The sequence below is a fragment of the Bos mutus genome, chromosome 3 (genome assembly GCF_027580195.1).
Source record: "Bos mutus isolate GX-2022 chromosome 3, NWIPB_WYAK_1.1, whole genome shotgun sequence".
NCBI lineage: Eukaryota > Metazoa > Chordata > Mammalia > Artiodactyla > Bovidae > Bos > Bos mutus.
The window spans coordinates 30,452,688-30,470,826 of NC_091619.1; the positions used below are offsets into that span (position 1 = coordinate 30,452,688).

General features: G+C 46.3%; 1 protein-coding gene across 2 annotated transcripts; it reads left to right on the plus strand.

Annotated features, from left to right (window-relative positions):
• The first annotated feature begins 398 nt into the window (after window positions 1-398).
• Window positions 399-11,757, plus strand: LOC102264798 (oviduct-specific glycoprotein-like). 2 transcript variants are annotated; one of them, XM_070363983.1, is made up of 11 exons: window positions 399-432; window positions 953-1,247; window positions 1,368-1,572; window positions 2,517-2,573; window positions 3,393-3,558; window positions 4,433-4,557; window positions 5,834-5,942; window positions 6,042-6,227; window positions 8,170-8,286; window positions 9,954-10,089; window positions 10,919-11,757. In XM_070363983.1, exons 2-11 carry the CDS (start codon window positions 977-979, stop codon window positions 11,380-11,382), a joined length of 1,836 nt encoding a protein of 611 aa, XP_070220084.1. In that variant the 5' UTR covers window positions 399-432; window positions 953-976; the 3' UTR covers window positions 11,383-11,757. The 2 variants fall into 2 exon arrangements, with proteins under 2 accessions (XP_070220084.1, XP_070220090.1); XM_070363989.1 differs by having other exon boundaries at window positions 406-432; window positions 953-982.
• Window positions 11,758-18,139: the final 6,382 nt, after the last annotated feature.

Below are 18,139 nucleotides of genomic sequence, written 5' to 3' on the forward strand. Positions count from 1 at the left end.
GGAATTTTTAGCTTTACATTACACAATTTTCCTAACCACTAATATAACAACAGAATCACTGCTGCCCTTCAGTGTTTCTTCCTTGTACTCAGTCCATGTGGGTCTGAATTCCAGGAAGAGGGGCTGAACATGGCCCTGCCCTCACTAGGGCCAGTCACGGATACCTCCTCTGTGCCAGTGTCAGAGGGAGTTGTTGCTTTGTTGGATCTCAGAGCTATGGCTCTTCTGGGTGGGAGGACAGAAGATGCTGGGGTCACTGTGACTTTGGGGCAGCCATGCATTAATCACTGTCCCTGGTTTTGTGTGTGTGTGTGGCTGGATTGTCCCAGTGCTGTCCCACAGTTGTACCTGGGGAATCTCATATAAAGGGGCTCCAGCCCTAGGCCTGCAGCAGTCAGACCACAGAGATGGGGAAGCTGCTACTGTGGGTTGGTGAGTGTGGTGGGTCCCACCCCTCAAATGTCTCTTAGTTCAGGAGGTGCTGGGCTTCATCAGCTTATTGTCTCTGTGGTACCCAAGAAGCATCCTGGGCCTCAGGGGCCTGGATTAGGTAGAGGTGGACAGGACAGAGTGAAAGGAGAAGTGATCAGAACAATGGTTCTCACTGGCTGCAATTAAGTGTTTTTATGCCTGGCCTCCACTTCAGACCCATTGATCAGAATGTCGGTGGGAGGAGCCAGGAAATCACTATGTTTACATACCTTCCAAGGTTGAGAACCACCGGCCCGGAACCTTTGCTGGGACTTCTCAGTGTCATGGTCATCCCAAAGCCTGTGTGTCTACATGTAGGGTATATTGGAGTGGAAAGGAGCTTAGATAGATCTGGCTTCACCCACTCAGTGTAGAGAAGAGGAAGGAGGAAAGGGTGTGTGTGTCTGCATTTGTGGGAACTGGAGGGTGAGCTGAGGTGTGTGTGTGAATCTGCATGTGTTTCTTCCTTCGTCTCCTGCAGGGCTGCTCCTTGTGCTGAAACACCATGATGGTGAGGAAACGTCCTCTCCAGAGCCGGGGAGAGTGTCCACTGAGAACTGCTCCAAGTCCAGTGTCCCCTGTGCCCGCCTTGGCTCTGCGTCGAGGATCATTGACCCAAATTGGCTCAACGGCGGATTCTCAGTCACTGTTGGGTCTTCTCTGTGCCAGGATCCATACTCTTGGATCCATTCTGACCAGGGTTTCAGGAGGTGTTCTTTCCCCGGGGGACCCCAGCAGTGGGGGAAGGACCTGCCCTCCTTGTAGCTCTGGAGTGTGTATGTGTGAGGGAGCAGTTACAGTAGCCTAGCCTCTCAGGCAGTGTCAACACTGCTCTGTGGATGCTGAGCTCCATCCCCACTTGGTTTCTATCAATAATGTCTGCTGTCCCCTGCCAGGTGCTGCCCACAAGCTGGTGTGTTATTTCACCAACTGGGCATTCAGTCGGCCCGGCCCTGCCTCAATCCTGCCCCGGGATCTGGACCCGTTTCTCTGCACCCACCTGGTATTTGCTTTTGCCTCTATGAATAACAACCAGATTGTTCCTAAGGATCCCCTGGATGAGAAAATCCTCTACCCAGAGTTCAACAAGCTCAAGGAGAGGTGTGTTCACTGTGTCTGTGGGGCTGTATTTTACAGGTAAAGAGGAGTAAGTCTTTTCTTCTGTTAGTCGTCACCTTTCCTCTGATCCTTGGGTCCCTCCTTCTGTCAAGGGCTCTCTGTAGTGTTCCTGCTCTGGGAGTTCCCCGTTGATCAGCACTTTGAGCTCGTCCTTGCCTCCCTGCCCCTGTGGCTGCTGTGCCCCTGCCTAGGATATGCTCCTCTCTCTTCTCTGCCTTGCACCCCAACTCACCCTTCAAGCCCAGTGCTCAGGATTCTATTTTCAAATGCTTTGGAGAGAGCTGCATCTCACAAAAGCTTCACAAGTGCTAGTGTTTCATTATCATTTGTCACCTGCAAATGAACCCCAAGGGAAGGGCTGGTGTCTATGGTCTTTGTATACCAGTGGCTGGGTCAGCGCCCAGCAGAGAGCTGGTGCTCAGTGTTCTCTCTCCAGGCTTCCTGGGCTGTCCTCTGTGGGGAGTGGTCTGTCGCTGTGTGCATGGTTGTAGAAGGGCAGAGAAAATCCATGTCACTAGAGCACAGCCTCCAGAGAGGAGAGCAGGGAGCTTGTCCATCTGTTCACTGCTGTGTTTCAAGCACCTAAAGCAGTCAGAGGCACATATTAATTGCTCAGTAAATGTTTGTTGACCAAAAAAGTGAGTGAAGAGAAAATTTAGGCTGCCTTTTCTTTTCCTGGGAATGTCATGGGAGTGGGGAGTTTGGGGGGCTTAGACAGCCTGGGATCCTGGGTGTGATGATCTATATGTGGACTGGTTGCTGTCTCTTTTATCCTTCTTCCCCATCTTGGGCTCCACTTCTTTCTCCCTTAGGTTACTCCACCCGCTGCCTCCTTTCCCTCCCCCTCCTCCCATCTCCACTACTTCCCACTGTTCCCCAAATGACTGAATGAGAATCCAGCTCACCGACTCTGTCCCTCCTCACAGTAACAGAGGGCTGAAAACGCTGCTGTCCATTGGGGGGTGGAACTTCGGCACCTCGAGGTGAGTCTGTGCTATTGGGTCTTCTCTCTGGGGTAGGGTTGAGGTGATGGGTCAGGGGAGCAGGCCAGCTTTACACTCATTATCTCATGATTGCTAGGAGAAAGGATTACAAAGTGGCTGTTTGCATTCCAAATTTGTAGGAAAAAAGCATGAATGAGAGCTTTGGTAACTTACTGTATTTCACCCAGGTGTTCCTGAGAGATGATCAGCTAGGGATGATGATCAGGTAATGGAACCAAGCCTGCTAAAGTCTGAATCTGGTTAATCATTGCATGTAGGACTAGCCCCAAATTACTTAAAGTTCAGCTTTACTATTCTAAAGATTTTCCAATAATGTCTTCACTATGGAAGAGAAAATACTAGAAAAAATGGAGAATAAACAGCTAATAAACAGAATAGCAAAGACTCTAGAACCCCTGGTCAGAGCCTGGCCCTCTTGTGCCATGTTATGAGGCCCATTAGCTCAGAGATCTTTCTGGAAATGCTGGCCTTTTTCTCATGTTCCCTCCCCTTATCTGTTTAGACAAAGAGTCAGTGCCTGGCCAGGGGTGAACATTTCAAAGGCAGAGCTGTTCTGAGCCACTGTCTCCACCCCAGGCTGAGTGTTGCTTCCATCTGGCAGGGGCAGGTGTGGTTTGCAAATCCTCCCTGGAGCCTGAAGTCCAGGGCTGGGAAGGGACTTAAGAAGGTTTGAGAGTTTTAAAGTTCCACCTTCCTTTCCTCAGTCACATATGAACCAAAGAGCCTTGCAGGGGAGTGGTTGGGGGGAGCACGGTTATGCAGAAAGCACTCCTGGCCTCGGCCCTGGTCCCCCTGCAGGTTCACCACGATGCTGTCCACGTTTTCCAACCAGGAAAGGTTCGTCAGTTCAGTGATCGCCCTCCTGAGGACACATGGCTTTGATGGTCTGGACCTCTTCTTCTTGTACCCTGGACTCAGAGGCAGCCCTGCGCGTGACCGCTGGACCTTTCTCTCCTTACTTGAAGTAAGGCCAGCTTTGTTGTTGTTGTCCAGTGGCTAAGTCATGTGCAACTCTTTTGCCACCCCATGGAGTTGCTGGCTTCCCTGTGCTTCATGATGAAAAGGCCAGCATGCTGCTGCTGCTGCTGCTAAGTCACTTCAGTCATGTCCGACTCTGTGCGACCCCATAGATGGCAGCCCATGAGGCTTCCCTGCCCCTGGGATTCTCCAGGCAAGAACACTGGAGTGGGTTGCCATTTCCTTCTCCAGTGCATGAAAGTGAAAAGTGAAAGTGAAGTCGCTCCGTCGTGTCCGACCCTTAGCGACCCCATGGACTGCAGCCTACCAGGCTCCTCTGCCATGGGGTTCTCCAGGCAAGAGTACCAGAGTGGGGTGCCATGGCCTTCTCCAAAAGGCCAGCATGGCAGCTCCCAAATCCAAAAGTGATTCTGTTTTGACCATGTCTGGGCTCCAGGCACAGGAGGAGCCTAGGGCTGGGGGCAGGGCAGGAGAGTGGTCACAGAAGGTTCTTTTACTGCTGTCATCTGCAGGTGTGGACAGAGGCTACTGAGCAGGGGCCCTGTGGAGGTCTTTCCCTCCATCACCACTGGCCTGGCCCCAGCCCTCCAGCCTGAGTGACACTTTCTCCATGCATCTGCTGGACTCCCTCAGGCAGGCTGTCTGAATTCTGCTCCTGGGCCTGCAGCCAGCCTTCTGCCCAATGCCTTACTGCACTGGCTTACATCCTCCTTTCTTGGGAACCTGTGGGCAGGGCCTGTGTCTGACTCTCCTGGCTCCAGGGGCTCTGTTATTGCGGAAGATTGTTTCCTGGATGACTCCTGCTTTCCCCAACTCGACTCTACTTTGTCCATTTCTCTCATCTGCCTCTCTCTTCCCAGGAGCTCCTGCAGGCCTTCAAGAATGAGGCCCAGCTCACCATGCGTCCAAGGCTACTGCTGTCTGCTGCCGTCTCTGGGGACCCCCATGTCGTCCAGAAAGCATATGATGCACACCTTCTGGGCAGGTGAGTGGGTGCTCCTCACCTGGTGAGGGGGGCACTGGAGGGAAGAAGGCATCTTGGGCTCAGAACCCAGAGGTGCCCAGCACTGTCCTGGAGCTTTGACTTCCTGCCCTGCTGTGAGAGCACCTGTGGGAAGTGGGCTAAGCACGAATGTAGGTGGGGACAAGGATTATTCCTTATAGCCTGGACTTTCCTGAGGAGATCAGAGGGGAGTAATGGAGCATCTGGCCACACCACAGCATCCCTTTGGGTAGGTATCAGCATCGTCCATAGCTGGGCCTCAAGGAGTGAATCCAGGGGCTTGACCTCTGTTCTGCTGGAGTCCCCTGTGGGTGTGTACTGGGTGCCAGAGGGCTGGCATCAGAGACATGGGTGAGTTACCAACTACTGCCTCTGAAACAAAAATAGGAATGCCCAGTCAGGGCCCATTTTCAGAGCAGAGGTCTTCATGCCAAAGTCACAAAACCAGACGGAGGGAGCTCATATCTCTCTGGGCATGCCAGTTCTGGACTAATTCTATCAAAGTTCAAGAATCAAGTGTTTCCTGATGTTAAAAGTGAGGCAGATGCAACATACCTGAGATGATGCTATTGCTGTGTGTGATGACACTTAGGGAGAGTGGGTTCCGTGTGTCAGGAGAGAGGTGAGAGATCCAGTGAGCTGAGTTGGCTAGTGTTGGTCTTATAGCCAGGCAGGATTGAGGACTCCACCTTCATCCAGCTGGGTCACCTTAGCCAAATTAGGTAACTGCGTGAGTTTCAATTTTTTCATTTTAAAATGGGGACAATTATGGTAATTAGGACATTAACCAGATTAAAATTAAATTAGATAATCCATGTTAACCTCTACACTGTGACTTGGTAAGGCTCAATTACACTTCACCATCTGGAAAGCTTTCTGGAAGAGATGGGTTTCACCGGTTCCTCAAACAGTAGAAAGATGGATGCACTTTTATGCTGTCTGATTACACATGTCATTTATTCAGACCTCTGCTACACTTATATCAGCCTGAATGCCTTTGTTTCCTGTTCTGATCCCATCCACTCCCTTGGATACTCTCCGGAGGGCATAGGTCCTGACACACCACTGTCCCTCACCAGCTGTGTGTTCCAGGGCAGGCTCTCACAAGCAGGGCATGGCTCAGGCAGTCCCTAGCCCCCATCTCAGTAGGCAGAGATGGCAGGGGTGTTGGGTGGCCGACATTCAGCTAGTTAGCTAGTTGGTGTTGTGAAAGTCTAGCTAGCATGATCTTCATACCTCCTCTTCTTGCCCCTTACAGACTCCTGGATTTCATCAGCATCTTGTCTTACGACTTACATGGAAGCTGGGAAAAGGTCACAGGACACAATAGCCCTCTGTTCTCTCTGCCTGGAGACCCCAAATCTTCGGTAAGAAAAGGAAAGCTGTCAGGCAGCCCAGACATGCACCCCTGAGCCAGGCCAGTGGCTCTTGGTAACAAGGAGGGGTTGTGTTCTTCCTCCCTGCAGGCATATGCCATGAATTACTGGCGACAGCTTGGGGTCCCCCCTGAGAAGCTCCTCATGGGGCTCCCCACCTATGGACGTACTTTTCACCTCCTCAAAGCCTCACAGAATGAGCTGAGGGCACAAGCTGTGGGACCAGCATCTCCAGGGAAGTACACCAAGCAAGCTGGCTTCTTGGCTTATTATGAGGTGACGGGAACGGGAACCTCTGTCTGTGAACCTCTGTCTGTGAGTTAGGGCTCCCCGACCCGAGCCCAGGGCCAAAGTAGGGACAAGGGACCAAGGCAAGACTGAGGGCTAGAGACAGGACAAGGAGGTGGTTTGCTGTGGTAAGGGACATCCAGTCTCTGGGATATTCTCTTTTCTTTTGGGGAAGTTATTTGAACCCTTTGTAAGAGGTGAGGGACTAGGTGAAGTCTGAATGGAGGGGGGCAGATATTTCACTCCTTAGAAGATTCTTAAATAATATTTAAGTCAATCCTGAATTACTATATGGCCTAAATAAACATAATTAATATTTGAAAGATATATATATATATTTTCAAAAGTTCAAATATTTTCAAAAGTAAGAGAATAGTATAGCATCCTCTCATTCCCTGAAAAAGCCATGGACCCAGGGCAGATATTTCACCCCTTAGAAGATTCTTCGGAGAAGGCAATGGCACCCCAGTCCAGTACTCTTGCCTGGAAAATCCCATGGATGGAAGAGCCTGGTAGGCTGCAGTCCATGGGGTCGCTAAGGGTCAGACATGACTGAGCAACTTTACTTTCACTTTTCACTTTCATGCATTGGAGAAGGAAATGGCAACCCACTCCAGTGTTCTTGTCTGGAGAATCCCAGGGATGGGGGAGCCTGGTGGGCTGCCGTCTATGGGGCCACACAGAGTTGGACACGACTGAAGTGACTTAGCAGTAGCGGAAGATTCTTAAATGGCAGTTAAGTCAATCCTCACTTACTATATGTCCTAAATAAACATAATTAATATTTACCATATGTATATAATCAGACATATGCAAACGTAAAAGAATAGTATAACGTCCTCTCACTCCCTGATGCCCAAATGCCCTTCACCCAGCTTCAGTCATTAACCACTCATGGCCAGTCTTTTTTTTCTCTGCTCCTGACTCCTTCCTTCTCACTAGTCAATTATTTTGAGACAATTCTATGACATCCCCCATCACAGATTCTTTCTCCTCTACCTCGATTCCATGCCCGAATCCCCGTCTCAACAAAGCTTGCTGTTGAGTAGGGGGAAGAGACATGGATCCAAGGGAATGTGGAACACAAGAGAAGACAGTAAGAGGCACCAAGTGCATGACTGTAGGGTGTGGAGTTGGTGGATTTTGAGCAGAACTATGAAGCACAGTAAAATCCTGTTGGGTGGGCAGGACCTCCTAGGCAAAGAACAGCAGGCACCAGAGGGAGAGTTGCATCTTTGCCTGAGGTGGTAATGGGGATGCTGGTGTCTCTCCAATCTCTGCACTGTGCCTGCTCCTGGAGATGTTTCCCTGCTAATCCATTGAAGCCTGATTATGAGTGATGACATAGTCAAGGGAGTGTAATGTTAATGAGGTTTTGATAACACCTTTAATGAACAAAAAAATAATAACTTCCATATTAGCTTCTGCAGCCCAAATGGAACATTTCTATATCTTTGCAGCATACCGTCTCCAGCACAGTGTTGGGTACCCAGTCTACAGTCAGTGGTTTTTTGATGTAGTAACCTAGTTCTCCCTGCCTTCCATGTCTTTACATTTATTATAGATTCAAAAATTAGTTTGATAAATACCTGGATGGATCAGTTTACGTTGGTTTAATGAGCAAAGGAGATACTTGTTTATGAAGAGTCTTTGAGAAAGGTACAGGTTTGGTCTAGACTCAGGTTTGTTATGTAGTAGTTTGGTATTGACATTATTTACAAAGTCTAGTTTGATTTCTTAAAGGCTGCCACTCACTCCTTGGTTCTCTACTTGTTTATCCACCATGGATATTAGAGAAAGGAATAAGCAATAGTAAGAATTTATCCAAAATAGAGAGGAAGTCTTTACCCCTGGGTGTGAACAGTTTGTCTGTTGGTGCTTCTCTTCATGGAACTCCACACAGCTGATCACTGTTCTGATGCTCCTGCAGATTTGTTCCTTCATTGAGGGAATGAATAAACACTGGATTGATGATCAGTACGTACCATATGCCTTCAAGGGGAAAGAGTGGGTTGGCTATGATGACGCCATCAGCTTTAGTTACAAGGTGGGAGCTTGCTCCTTTATTGCTCCAACATAGTTTCCCTCTGGCTTCTATGACACCCTTGTGTGTACAGTGTGTGTGTGTGTGTGTGTGTGTGTGTGTGTGTGTGTGTGCATGTGCCTATAAAACTGCCAGAGGGATGGGACGGGGAGGGAGGTGGGAGGGGGGTTCAGGATGGGGAACACATGTACACCCATGGTGGATTCATGTCAATGTATGGCAAAACCAATACAATATTGTAAAGTAAAAATAAATAAAACTGAAAAAAAAACTGACAGGTTAACTTGTTAGCCTAAAAGTAGGGGAAAAAAAAAGTCAGAATCTTCACAGTTTCCAACTTAGCAATAATTGGTTCCTCCTTATTTTACATTTGGGGAAATTAAACCCCAGAAAGAAGCCAATTGATTTGGCCAAGTCATGTATTTATTTGCATATGACAATCTTTTCCATCAGTCTTACAAGAGAACTCTGGTAAAGTAATAAGAAAATCTGGATTCAATGCTAAACAACTTCCATTTATTTATATCTGAGGTTTTAATAATCATGGATAAAATGCTTCATTTTCTTTTATGTGTAAAAGGCATGATATTATCCATTCTATTCCTCTTTTATGGCATCACTATGTCATAAGATATGTTGAAATGATTTTTTAAAAATAAAGCAATATCTCCAATTTAATATGATGATAATGGTGATTAGCAGGCTGGGGAACCAGACAATATTTAATATTTATGAACATGTACTATGTGCAAAATATTGCTCCAAATATCTTACATGTATGAATTTAAAAATCTTTTAAAAATTATGGCAAAATATACATAACATAAAATTCACCATTTTATTCATTTTTTAGTCACCTTTCAGTAGCATTACAGAGAAGGCAATGGCACCCCACTCCAGTACTCTTGCCTGGAAAATCTCATGGATGGAGGAGCCTGGTAGGCTGTAGTCCATCGGGTCACTAAGAGTCGGACATGACTGAATGACTTCACATTCACTTTTCACTTTCATGCATTGGAGAAGGAAATGGCAACCCACTCCAGTGTTCTTGCCTGGAGAATCCCAGGGACAGAGGAGCCTGGTGGCTGCCATCTATGGGGTCGCATAGAGTTAGACATGACTGAATCGACTTAGCAGCAGCAGTAGCATTAAGTACATTCACATTGCTGTGCAGCTATCATATCTACCTCCAGAACTTTCTCCTCTTTCCAAACTGAAATGACTCCCCACTCTTTCCTCACTCAGCTCCTGGTAATCACCACTCTACCTTCCATCTGTATGAATTTGACTACTCTAAGCACCTCAATGAGTGGAATCATAGTATTCTTTTGTAATTGGCTTATTTCACTTAGCATTTTATCTTCCACTTCCACCTATGTTGTAATATGTGCATATAGGAACTCTGGATCCTAAAAATGTTGGAAATTTTGTCCTTTTTTTTTTTTTTTTTTTACATAGAGGGCAATTAAAACCCACAAGGCTTATGTATCTTTTTTTTTTTTTTTTCTTCAAGATCCCATAGCTAATAAGCAATAGAGGCTAGAGTCAAATACAGGCTACATGGCTAAGCATCCTACCATACTGCCTTCTGAGAGTCCTTCTGATTTTGCCATTGTACTCAGTCTGGAAGATGGCTAGTACAGCAGGTTGACTGACCACTGCTTTTCCAGGCATTTTTCATAAAGAGAGAGCATTTTGGGGGGGCTATGGTGTGGACATTGGACCTGGATGATGTCACGGGCGCTTTCTGTGGCACTGGCCCTTTCCCCCTTGTCTACACGTTGAATTATCTTCTGGTGAAGGATGGTGAGTAGCTATGACCTGCAAGCTGGGTTGGCAGTTGCAAAACCACTGGGTGGGTCCCTTCTGTGAGATTTAAAGGCTTTGTTGGGGCAAAATGACAATGAAAGAAGAGAATAAGCTTTGATGCCAGGCCAGTCTGCTTTCTAATCTTGGTTTTGATGCTTGCTCCATTTGACCTCTCTAAGCTTTGTTTTCCCATCTACAAAATGGGAATAATCCTTATACTCATGACATTATTATACACACTGGCAGTTAGGAGATGGAACCTGGCATGCTAAATCTGCAACATCCTTGGAGATGGTCTATAACCCCCATTTTGTGAGGAGACCTGGACTCAGAAAGATAATACAGCTAGTCAGGGGTGGAAATGAAACTGCAACTTAATTCTTTACAACATGCTTTCTAGGGCAACCTCCTTGCACTCAGCCTTGTTCCTTGTGCCTCCCAAGTAGGGGACACAAAAGGATTCTTCCTGAGGATTCCATAAGTTAGGAAATAGGCCTCAGGGTCCATGTCTTGTGCAAAGTGTGATGGCCAAAGTGAGGGGCTGAGCACAGAGAACTGACAGACCTGCTTGGGGTCACTCAACTGGAAATGTAGCAAACCCACTGAGTGTCCATGTGTGCCTGGGATCATGTTGATATGTTTAAGTGGGGAAGCTGGGCTTCTGTGTGTGGAGACTTTATCTGTGTTGACAAGTGGGTGCATTCAGAAATCCTCTGCTTCTGGTTTGGGAACTGGTACTTCATCCCTGGAGCAGCTCTAGTTCTGCCAGTGACAGGATGGGAAGGAAGAGGTAGGAGTCTCACCCTCTTCTGTTGATTTCTTCTAGAGTTCAGCTCAACTCCTTCACCAAAATTGTGGTTTTCAACTGCTGTGAATTCTTCAATTGGCCCTGAAATCCCAACTATGACCAGGGATTTGACCACTAGTTTGGGTATTTTGCCCCCAGGAGGAGAGGCTGTGGCCACTGAGACCAAAGGAAAGTCTGCAACAATGGCCACAACCCCCCAAAGTGAGATTATGACCCCTACAAGGACCCCTATGACTTTTGAAAGGCACACTGCTGCTCCAGAAGGGAAGACTGAGAGCCCTGGAGAGAAGCCTGTGCTCCCTGTGGGCCATCTGGTGGGGAGCCCAGGAGGGATAGCCGTGGATCCCGTGCACCTTCAGATTGGACAGAAGGTCACACCACCAGGAAGGAAGGCTGGAGTCCCTGAGAAGGTGACCACCCCCTCCGGAAAGATGACAGTCACCCCTGATGGGAGGGCTGAGACTCTGGAGAGGAGACTTTGACTTCTGAGGTGGACCCTGACCCCCTGGTGGGTTACTTTGGTCTTCAGACAGAAGCTGAAAAGTGGATGCTGCTCTCTGGCTCTGTCATCTCACCTCCTGGGACAACTCCTCTTGCTTTTGACAACCCCTTTGTTCCCACTGATGGACTCATTCTTTGGACTACTTGATAACCCTTCTAATGAGTCCTGTCTTTAAAGAAACTTGGAAAACTCTGCTGTGAATAAAAGATCCCAAAGTCTGTTGTGGGCAAAATCTGGGGGAAACCCTTATCTCTTCGTCTAGGTCCCCTGATAGAAGCTGCTTGTGCTCAGGGGCAAACAGGCCCCAGGTCATAGTGAGTTAATCTCTTCTTTCTCGAATAAACTAAAAGCATAAGAAGCCATCTGAGTTATCTGAAGCTCTTTTCTTGAAATGACCAGTGATAGTCAATTGTTATCTTCTTCCTTCCAAGATCACTTCCCCTTGCTATTTTTGGAAAGAGGGAATTTGTGTCTGTCCCACGCTGATGTTTTCCAGTGTTGATTACGTGTTTCTCTCTCTGCAATGAACACTGCTGACTTCACTGATGGTCAGAGCCAGAATCTCCTCTACGGAAGTTTTCCCTACTGCTGAAGGGGCCTGAGAGAAGGAGGAGGGAGTTGTCTCTTCTAGTTATATTCCCTACTTTGGAAAGTCTTAGTTGTCTTTGGAAAGTCTGATAAAACACCTCCACCCCCACCTGTTCTCTCCATAAGGAGTGGTGGAGGGGAAGACAAAATCAACATACTTTGGTTATCTGCACACTTCTCCCAGGTCTATACTACACACTACATACCTACGGTTTATTTTCCTGAGCATGATTCACCCTTATAAGTCAGTATAGACATAGGTCCAACTTCTAGCCCTCCCTTCCTGGGAAGCAATGATGATAGTGAGTGTCTGATCTGCCATCAGTGTTACCTTTTCTTTTGGAAGTGCAGCCTCCAAGACTTGAAAATTAGGGTTCATTAAAATACCTATGGGAGGAGGCATTTATCATAAATGATAAAGCAGGTGAAGGCTGCTTTATCCCTCTTATCCACACATGGGTGGGCACATGACCTTGGGACCACATTGCCACAGCATAAATCACAAATCAGTTAAGCTACAAAACAAATCAACCTCAAAACCAGTTTACAAAACAGCCATTTATTTAGCTGATAATTCTAGAGGTTAATCATTTAAGCTGTGTTCAGTTAGGTAGTTTTTATGATCTGGACTGGTCTTGACTGATCATGGCTGCAGTGACTCAAGCATCTGCTGTTAGCTAGTGGGTTGGGTTGGGATGGGCTGGTTTATTATGGCCTCAGCTGGGCTGCCTGAGGTCTCTTTCCATGAGACCTCCCATTCTTCAACTGGCTACTTTACAAGGTTGCGGTTTCTTTGTTACTAGAAAGCAAGAGAGAAATCTCCAATAGGCAATTTATTTTTAAATCTCTGCTTGAATTGCATTTACTATTGTTCCATCGGTCAAAGCAAGTCAAATGACCAAGCACGAAATTAGAATGGTTGCGAATTATGCAAATGAATATGGGGAAGCATAAATAAGTTGGAAATTATTACTGCTAATCTGTTTCACAAACTCAATCTTCCAGTATTTAAGAAAAGCTGAAATTAGGGGTCTCTCTGTGTGTGTGTGTTTAGTAGAAACCTATTGGCTTCAAAGCATTGGCTAAAATGTCTGTGACTGGATGTGCCTGTGGATGGCAGTCATGCCCCCTGGACCAGGGTGCTTTGATAGAGTAATTGGATCAAAGCGTTCTATGTTTACATTAAGGTATGATGGAATAGAAGTGGGTTCACATTTCATCCTGGGCACTGGACTTTCAGATTTCTTCTCCTAGTTGTTGTATAGACCCTACTCTCATCTACTAAAGGTTAGGGATTATACATTTAATTGGACATTCTTAGAGTATAGGAAAGAAATAGAGGTGAAGCTTTTCCCACTAGCTCTTATGTGGACAATAAGTATTTCTGAGAATCTTTCTAAAGTTTTTTTTCTGTCGCCTTTTCTGGATGTGCTTTATTCATGGATAATGTGTCTAAAAGTTTCTATTTATCTATATATAAATAGATAAGTGCCTAGAAGTTTCTATTTATCTATTTCTAAAATCTAACTTATAAGCTTCCTGGAACTTATCTTTTTGCTGTAAATTGATTGGGATTTCCAACTTTATCATCTATCTCAAAGTATACATTAGTGGGCAATCAACATAAGTTGATACAGCCCCTATAGAAAACAGTATGGGGCTTCTTCAAAAGTGAAAATAGTACTACCATAGTATCTAGGAATCCCACTTCTGGGTATCTTTCCAAAGAAAACAAGAGCACTAATTCAAAAAGATGTGTGCACCCCTATGTTCACTGAAGCATTATTTACAATAGCCAGTACGTTCATCAGTAGATAGAGCCAACTCAAAGCAGGGAGCTAGCACTTCTCTCTTTCTTAGTTCCTTTCTGACTCTACTCTTTACTATCCAAAATTTGTGGGAGCCACAAAAAAATTCCCTACGGTCCTGGTGGAACGTTTTGACCAAGATCTCCCTCCCTGTCCCTCTCATGGTCAAAGACATGGCAAAGGGATTTTTACCTTGAGAAGATTTGATGTGCAGTGAGTTCTCTGAACTTGGCCACAGCAGGTGAGGGGTCTGACAACACAGTGGGCTGCCCAGGACCCTGGGGAATGGGACAAATGTGGAGCTGGATGCAGGCCCTGCAGCTGGATTCTGGTACAATGCCTTGTGCAGCTGTTCTCCTGTCACAGAGATAACAAGCCTCTCCTCAGCTCAGATCTTACACAGAGAGACAGGGCCCCAGGCCTTTGTATGGGGCCTGCAGCAGAGATGGGGAGGATGCTACTTTGGGCCGGTAAGTTACACAGTCACACTCCCCTCTTTGCCTCTAAACCCAGAAAATCCTTTCCATCAAGCATCAGAAAGCAGAGACCCAGCCCCTAGCTTTAATACAAAAAGGCTCTGTTTGGATTTTTCTGCATCATTTCTCTCTTGTCTGAGCATGTGCCATCCCATCGGGCCCCTGCTTTGTCAGGCTGCTGGCTTTTTCTGTCTCTTGCACATGCTCAGGGTCCAGAATGAAAAGAGTGATGCCATCTGTACATTGATAGGAAGTGCTAAGTCACAAAGTACTGCATTTCAAAGAGCTTAGCAGGTGTGTCCTAGCAAGTCAGGTATTCTCTGAAGGCATCTAACCTAAAATACTGCTTCTGTAGTTTCCAATCCAAATCTCAATGCCTCTCTCTGCAATATCCCACTTAAATAGCATGGCTTTTACAACAGTTCTACACCTTGATCCATCATCTTTCTCACCACCCATAACTTGCCGAGTGCCACCCTTTGTAATGAAGAACTAATCAGTGCTCAGATCTGCGACCTGGCACCACCCTACTCCTAGAGAGCCTTAGAAGGCTGTGGTCCATGAGCTCCAGAGGATGCTGAACACCATCCATGGGAGTAGCTGATACAAGATGCTCTGGGGCATCTCAGGCCTCAGTGAGACTGAAGAGCTGTTCAGCTTTTGCCTTCACTGAACATGCAGCTGAGTTAAGACAAGAGCAGGTAAGCTGGATCTTGGTTTAAAGTCATTGTCAAATGGTTAGAATCCAGTCCATTGGAGACTTAATGACTGTACCAGGTAGACAGTCCAATGGTTTAATCAACATGCATTTATTTGATTTTGACTGTATGTTATGTAATGTCACTTTCATCTAATCTTCACAATATATTTTGAAGTAGGTTTTAATCTCCCCATTCTGTCAGTAAGCAAACCAAGGTTAGGAGTTCTATGATAAGGTATCCAGCATCCTGCAGCTGGAAGGAGAAGAGCTAGGCTTCAAGCACAACAGTGACTGCTCAGAGCCCAGGCACCTTCTCTCACCACTCACTAAGTAGGGGGTGGACCAAGCTCCAGTCCCATTCATCCCCACGGTAGCTGGGGAATATGTAGAGAGGAAGATGTGTGCAGGACTCACCAGGGGCTGACTGTTCATCGTTAGCAGTGCAACAGGTCTGTAGCTTCCATGGGAAGCCCTGAGCTGAGTCATGGGTTTATCTCTTGCCTTGTTGCAGGTCTGGCTGTGTTGCTGCAAGCATCATGACTCTCCTTCCTTTTGACAGAGGAGTTTTCACCATCAGCAAATTTACATGCTTGAAAATCTGAGACAGCTGGAGTCTCAATCTCCTATGGCACAGTCAAATTTGTTACGAACAAAGAGAGAAAGAGAGAAAAGAAAGAAAGATGGAAGGGAGAGAGGGAGGAAGGGAGGAAGAAACAAAGAAAAGGAAAATGAGAAAGAGAGCTTTCTCCACTCAACCTCCTGCATGCTTGTATCCACATTCCTTTGAACTCATGGAAATGAAATTGCTAAGGATCATGAAGACCCTTATCAGAATAAGAAATTAAGATAGCAGTAGAGTGTGTTAGTTTAGAGAGGATCTGTCATTAATTCCCTAGAAATTAGAACTCTTCAAGGGGAAAAGATCTACTTTATCCTACATCCTCTTTGACTCTTATTCACCAATATGAACCTTCCTCATATCTCCAAGCCTAAGTCTAGAGGAAGAACTAAGATATTCAGAGTGTGTCTGCTGCTCCTCCTACAGGAGCCAGTGAAAGAAGTATTGAGATAACAGGTTTCAAGACCTCTAAGTTCTAGCCCTTGTTCTTCCCACCTGGGTATACCACAAAGCTTATGTGTTACTACCAACTGGTCTCAATATCACCTGCTGCTGCTGCTAAGTCGCTTCAGTCATGTCCGACTCTGTGCGACCCCATAGACGGCAGCCCACCAGGCTCCCCCGTCCCTGGGATTCTCCAGGCAAGAGTGCTGGAGTGGGTTGCCATTTCCTTCTCCAATGCGTGAAAGTGAAAAGTGAAAGTGAAGTCGCTCAGTCATGTCTGACTCTTAGCGACCCCATGGACTGCAGCCCACCAGGCTCCTCTGTCCATGGGATTTTCCAGGCAAGAGTGCTGGAGTGGAGTGCCATTGCCTTCTCCAAGGCCTTGTCAAATTCGTACCAGAGAATGTTAACCTACGTCTGTGTACACAGGCCATCTATGCCTTCACCACTATGGTCAATAAAAAGATGGCACCCTATGAGTGGAACAATGATGTCATCTACCCCTAGTTCCAGAACCTCAAGGAGCAGTCAGCACCTTGTTATGGAATATCTGGGAGAGTCAGATATTGAGTGAATTTGAAACTCAGAACTAGTTTTGGGAGCCAGCTCCCCACTCAGGGCTAAAGTACACCATACAGACAGTTCAGTTAAGTTCAATCACTCAGTCATGTCTGACTCTTTGTGACCCCATGGACTGCAGCACACCAGGCTTCCCTGTCCATCACCAACTGCCAGAGCTTACTCAAACTTATATCCAAGGAGTCACTGATGCCATCCAACCATCTCATCTTGTCATCCCCATCTCCTCCTGCCCTCAATCTTGCCCAGCATCAGGATCTTTTCAAATGAGTCAGTTCTTCGCATTAAGGTGGCCAAAGTATTGGAGTTTCAGCTTCAGCATCAGTCCTTCCATGGAACATCCAGGACTGATCTCCTTTAGGATGGATTGGTTGGATCTCCTTGCAGTTCAAGGGACTCTCAAGAGTCTTTTCCAACACCACAGTTCAAAAGCATCAGTTCTTCGGCACTCAGCTTTCTTTATAGTCCAACTCTCATATCCATACATGACCACTGGAAAAACCATAGCCTTGACTAGATGGACCTTTATTGGCAAAGTAATGTCTCTCCTTTTTAATATGCTATCTAGGTTGGTCAGTTTTTCTTCCAAGGGGCAAGCGTCTTTTATTTATTTTTTTTTTAATTTTATTTTATTTTTAAACTTTACAATATTGTATTAGTTTTGCCAAATATCGAAATGAATCCGCCACAGGTATACCCGCGTTCCCCATCGTGAACCCTCCACCCTCCTCCCTCCCCTCCCCTCCCTCTGGGTCATCCCAGTGCACCAGCCCCAAGCATCCAGTACCATGCATCGAACCTGGACTGGCGACTCGTTTCATACATGATATTATACATGTTTCAATGCTATTTTCCCAAATCTCCCCACCCTCTCCCTCTCCCACAGAGTCCATAAGACTGATCTATACATCGGTGTCTCTTTTGCTGTCTCGTACACAGGGTTATTGTTTCCATCTTTCTAAATTACATATATATGCGTTAGTATACTGTATTGGTGTTTTTCCTTCTGGCTTACTTCACTCTGTATAATAGGTTCCAGTTTCATCCATCTCATTAGAACTGATTCAAATGTATTCTTTTTAATGGCTGAGTAATACTCCATTGTGTATATGTACCACAGCTTTCCTATCCATTCATCTGCTGATGGGCATCTAGGTTGCTTCCATGTCCTGGCTATTATAAACAGTGCTGCGATGAACATTGGGGTACACGTGTCTCTTTCCCTTCTGGTTTCCTCAGTGTGTATGCCCAGCAGTGGGGTTGCTGGATCATAAGGCAGTTCTATTTCCAGTTTTTTAAGGAATCTCCACACTGTTCTCCATAGTGGCTGTACTAGTTTGCATTCCCACCAACACTGCAAGAGAGTTCCCTTCTCTCCACACCCTCTCCAGCATTTATTGCTTGTAGACTTATGGATTGCAGCCATTCTGACTGGTGTGAAATGGTACCTCATAGTGGTTTTAATTTGCATTTCTCTGATAATGAGTGATGTTGAGCATCTTTTCATGTGTTTGTTAGCCATC

Bases quoted from the DNA above. Each gene is read 5' to 3' on its own strand.
- LOC102264798 (XM_070363983.1), top strand. From the start codon at position 977: ATGATGGTGAGGAAACGTCCTCTCCAGAGCCGGGGAGAGTGTCCACTG. The intron at 1,248-1,367 runs GTATGTGTGAGG...GTCCCCTGCCAG, and splicing joins TCCTTGTAGCTCTGGAGTGT to GTGCTGCCCACAAGCTGGTG. The intron at 3,559-4,432 runs GTAAGGCCAGCT...CTCTCTTCCCAG, and splicing joins CCTTTCTCTCCTTACTTGAA to GAGCTCCTGCAGGCCTTCAA.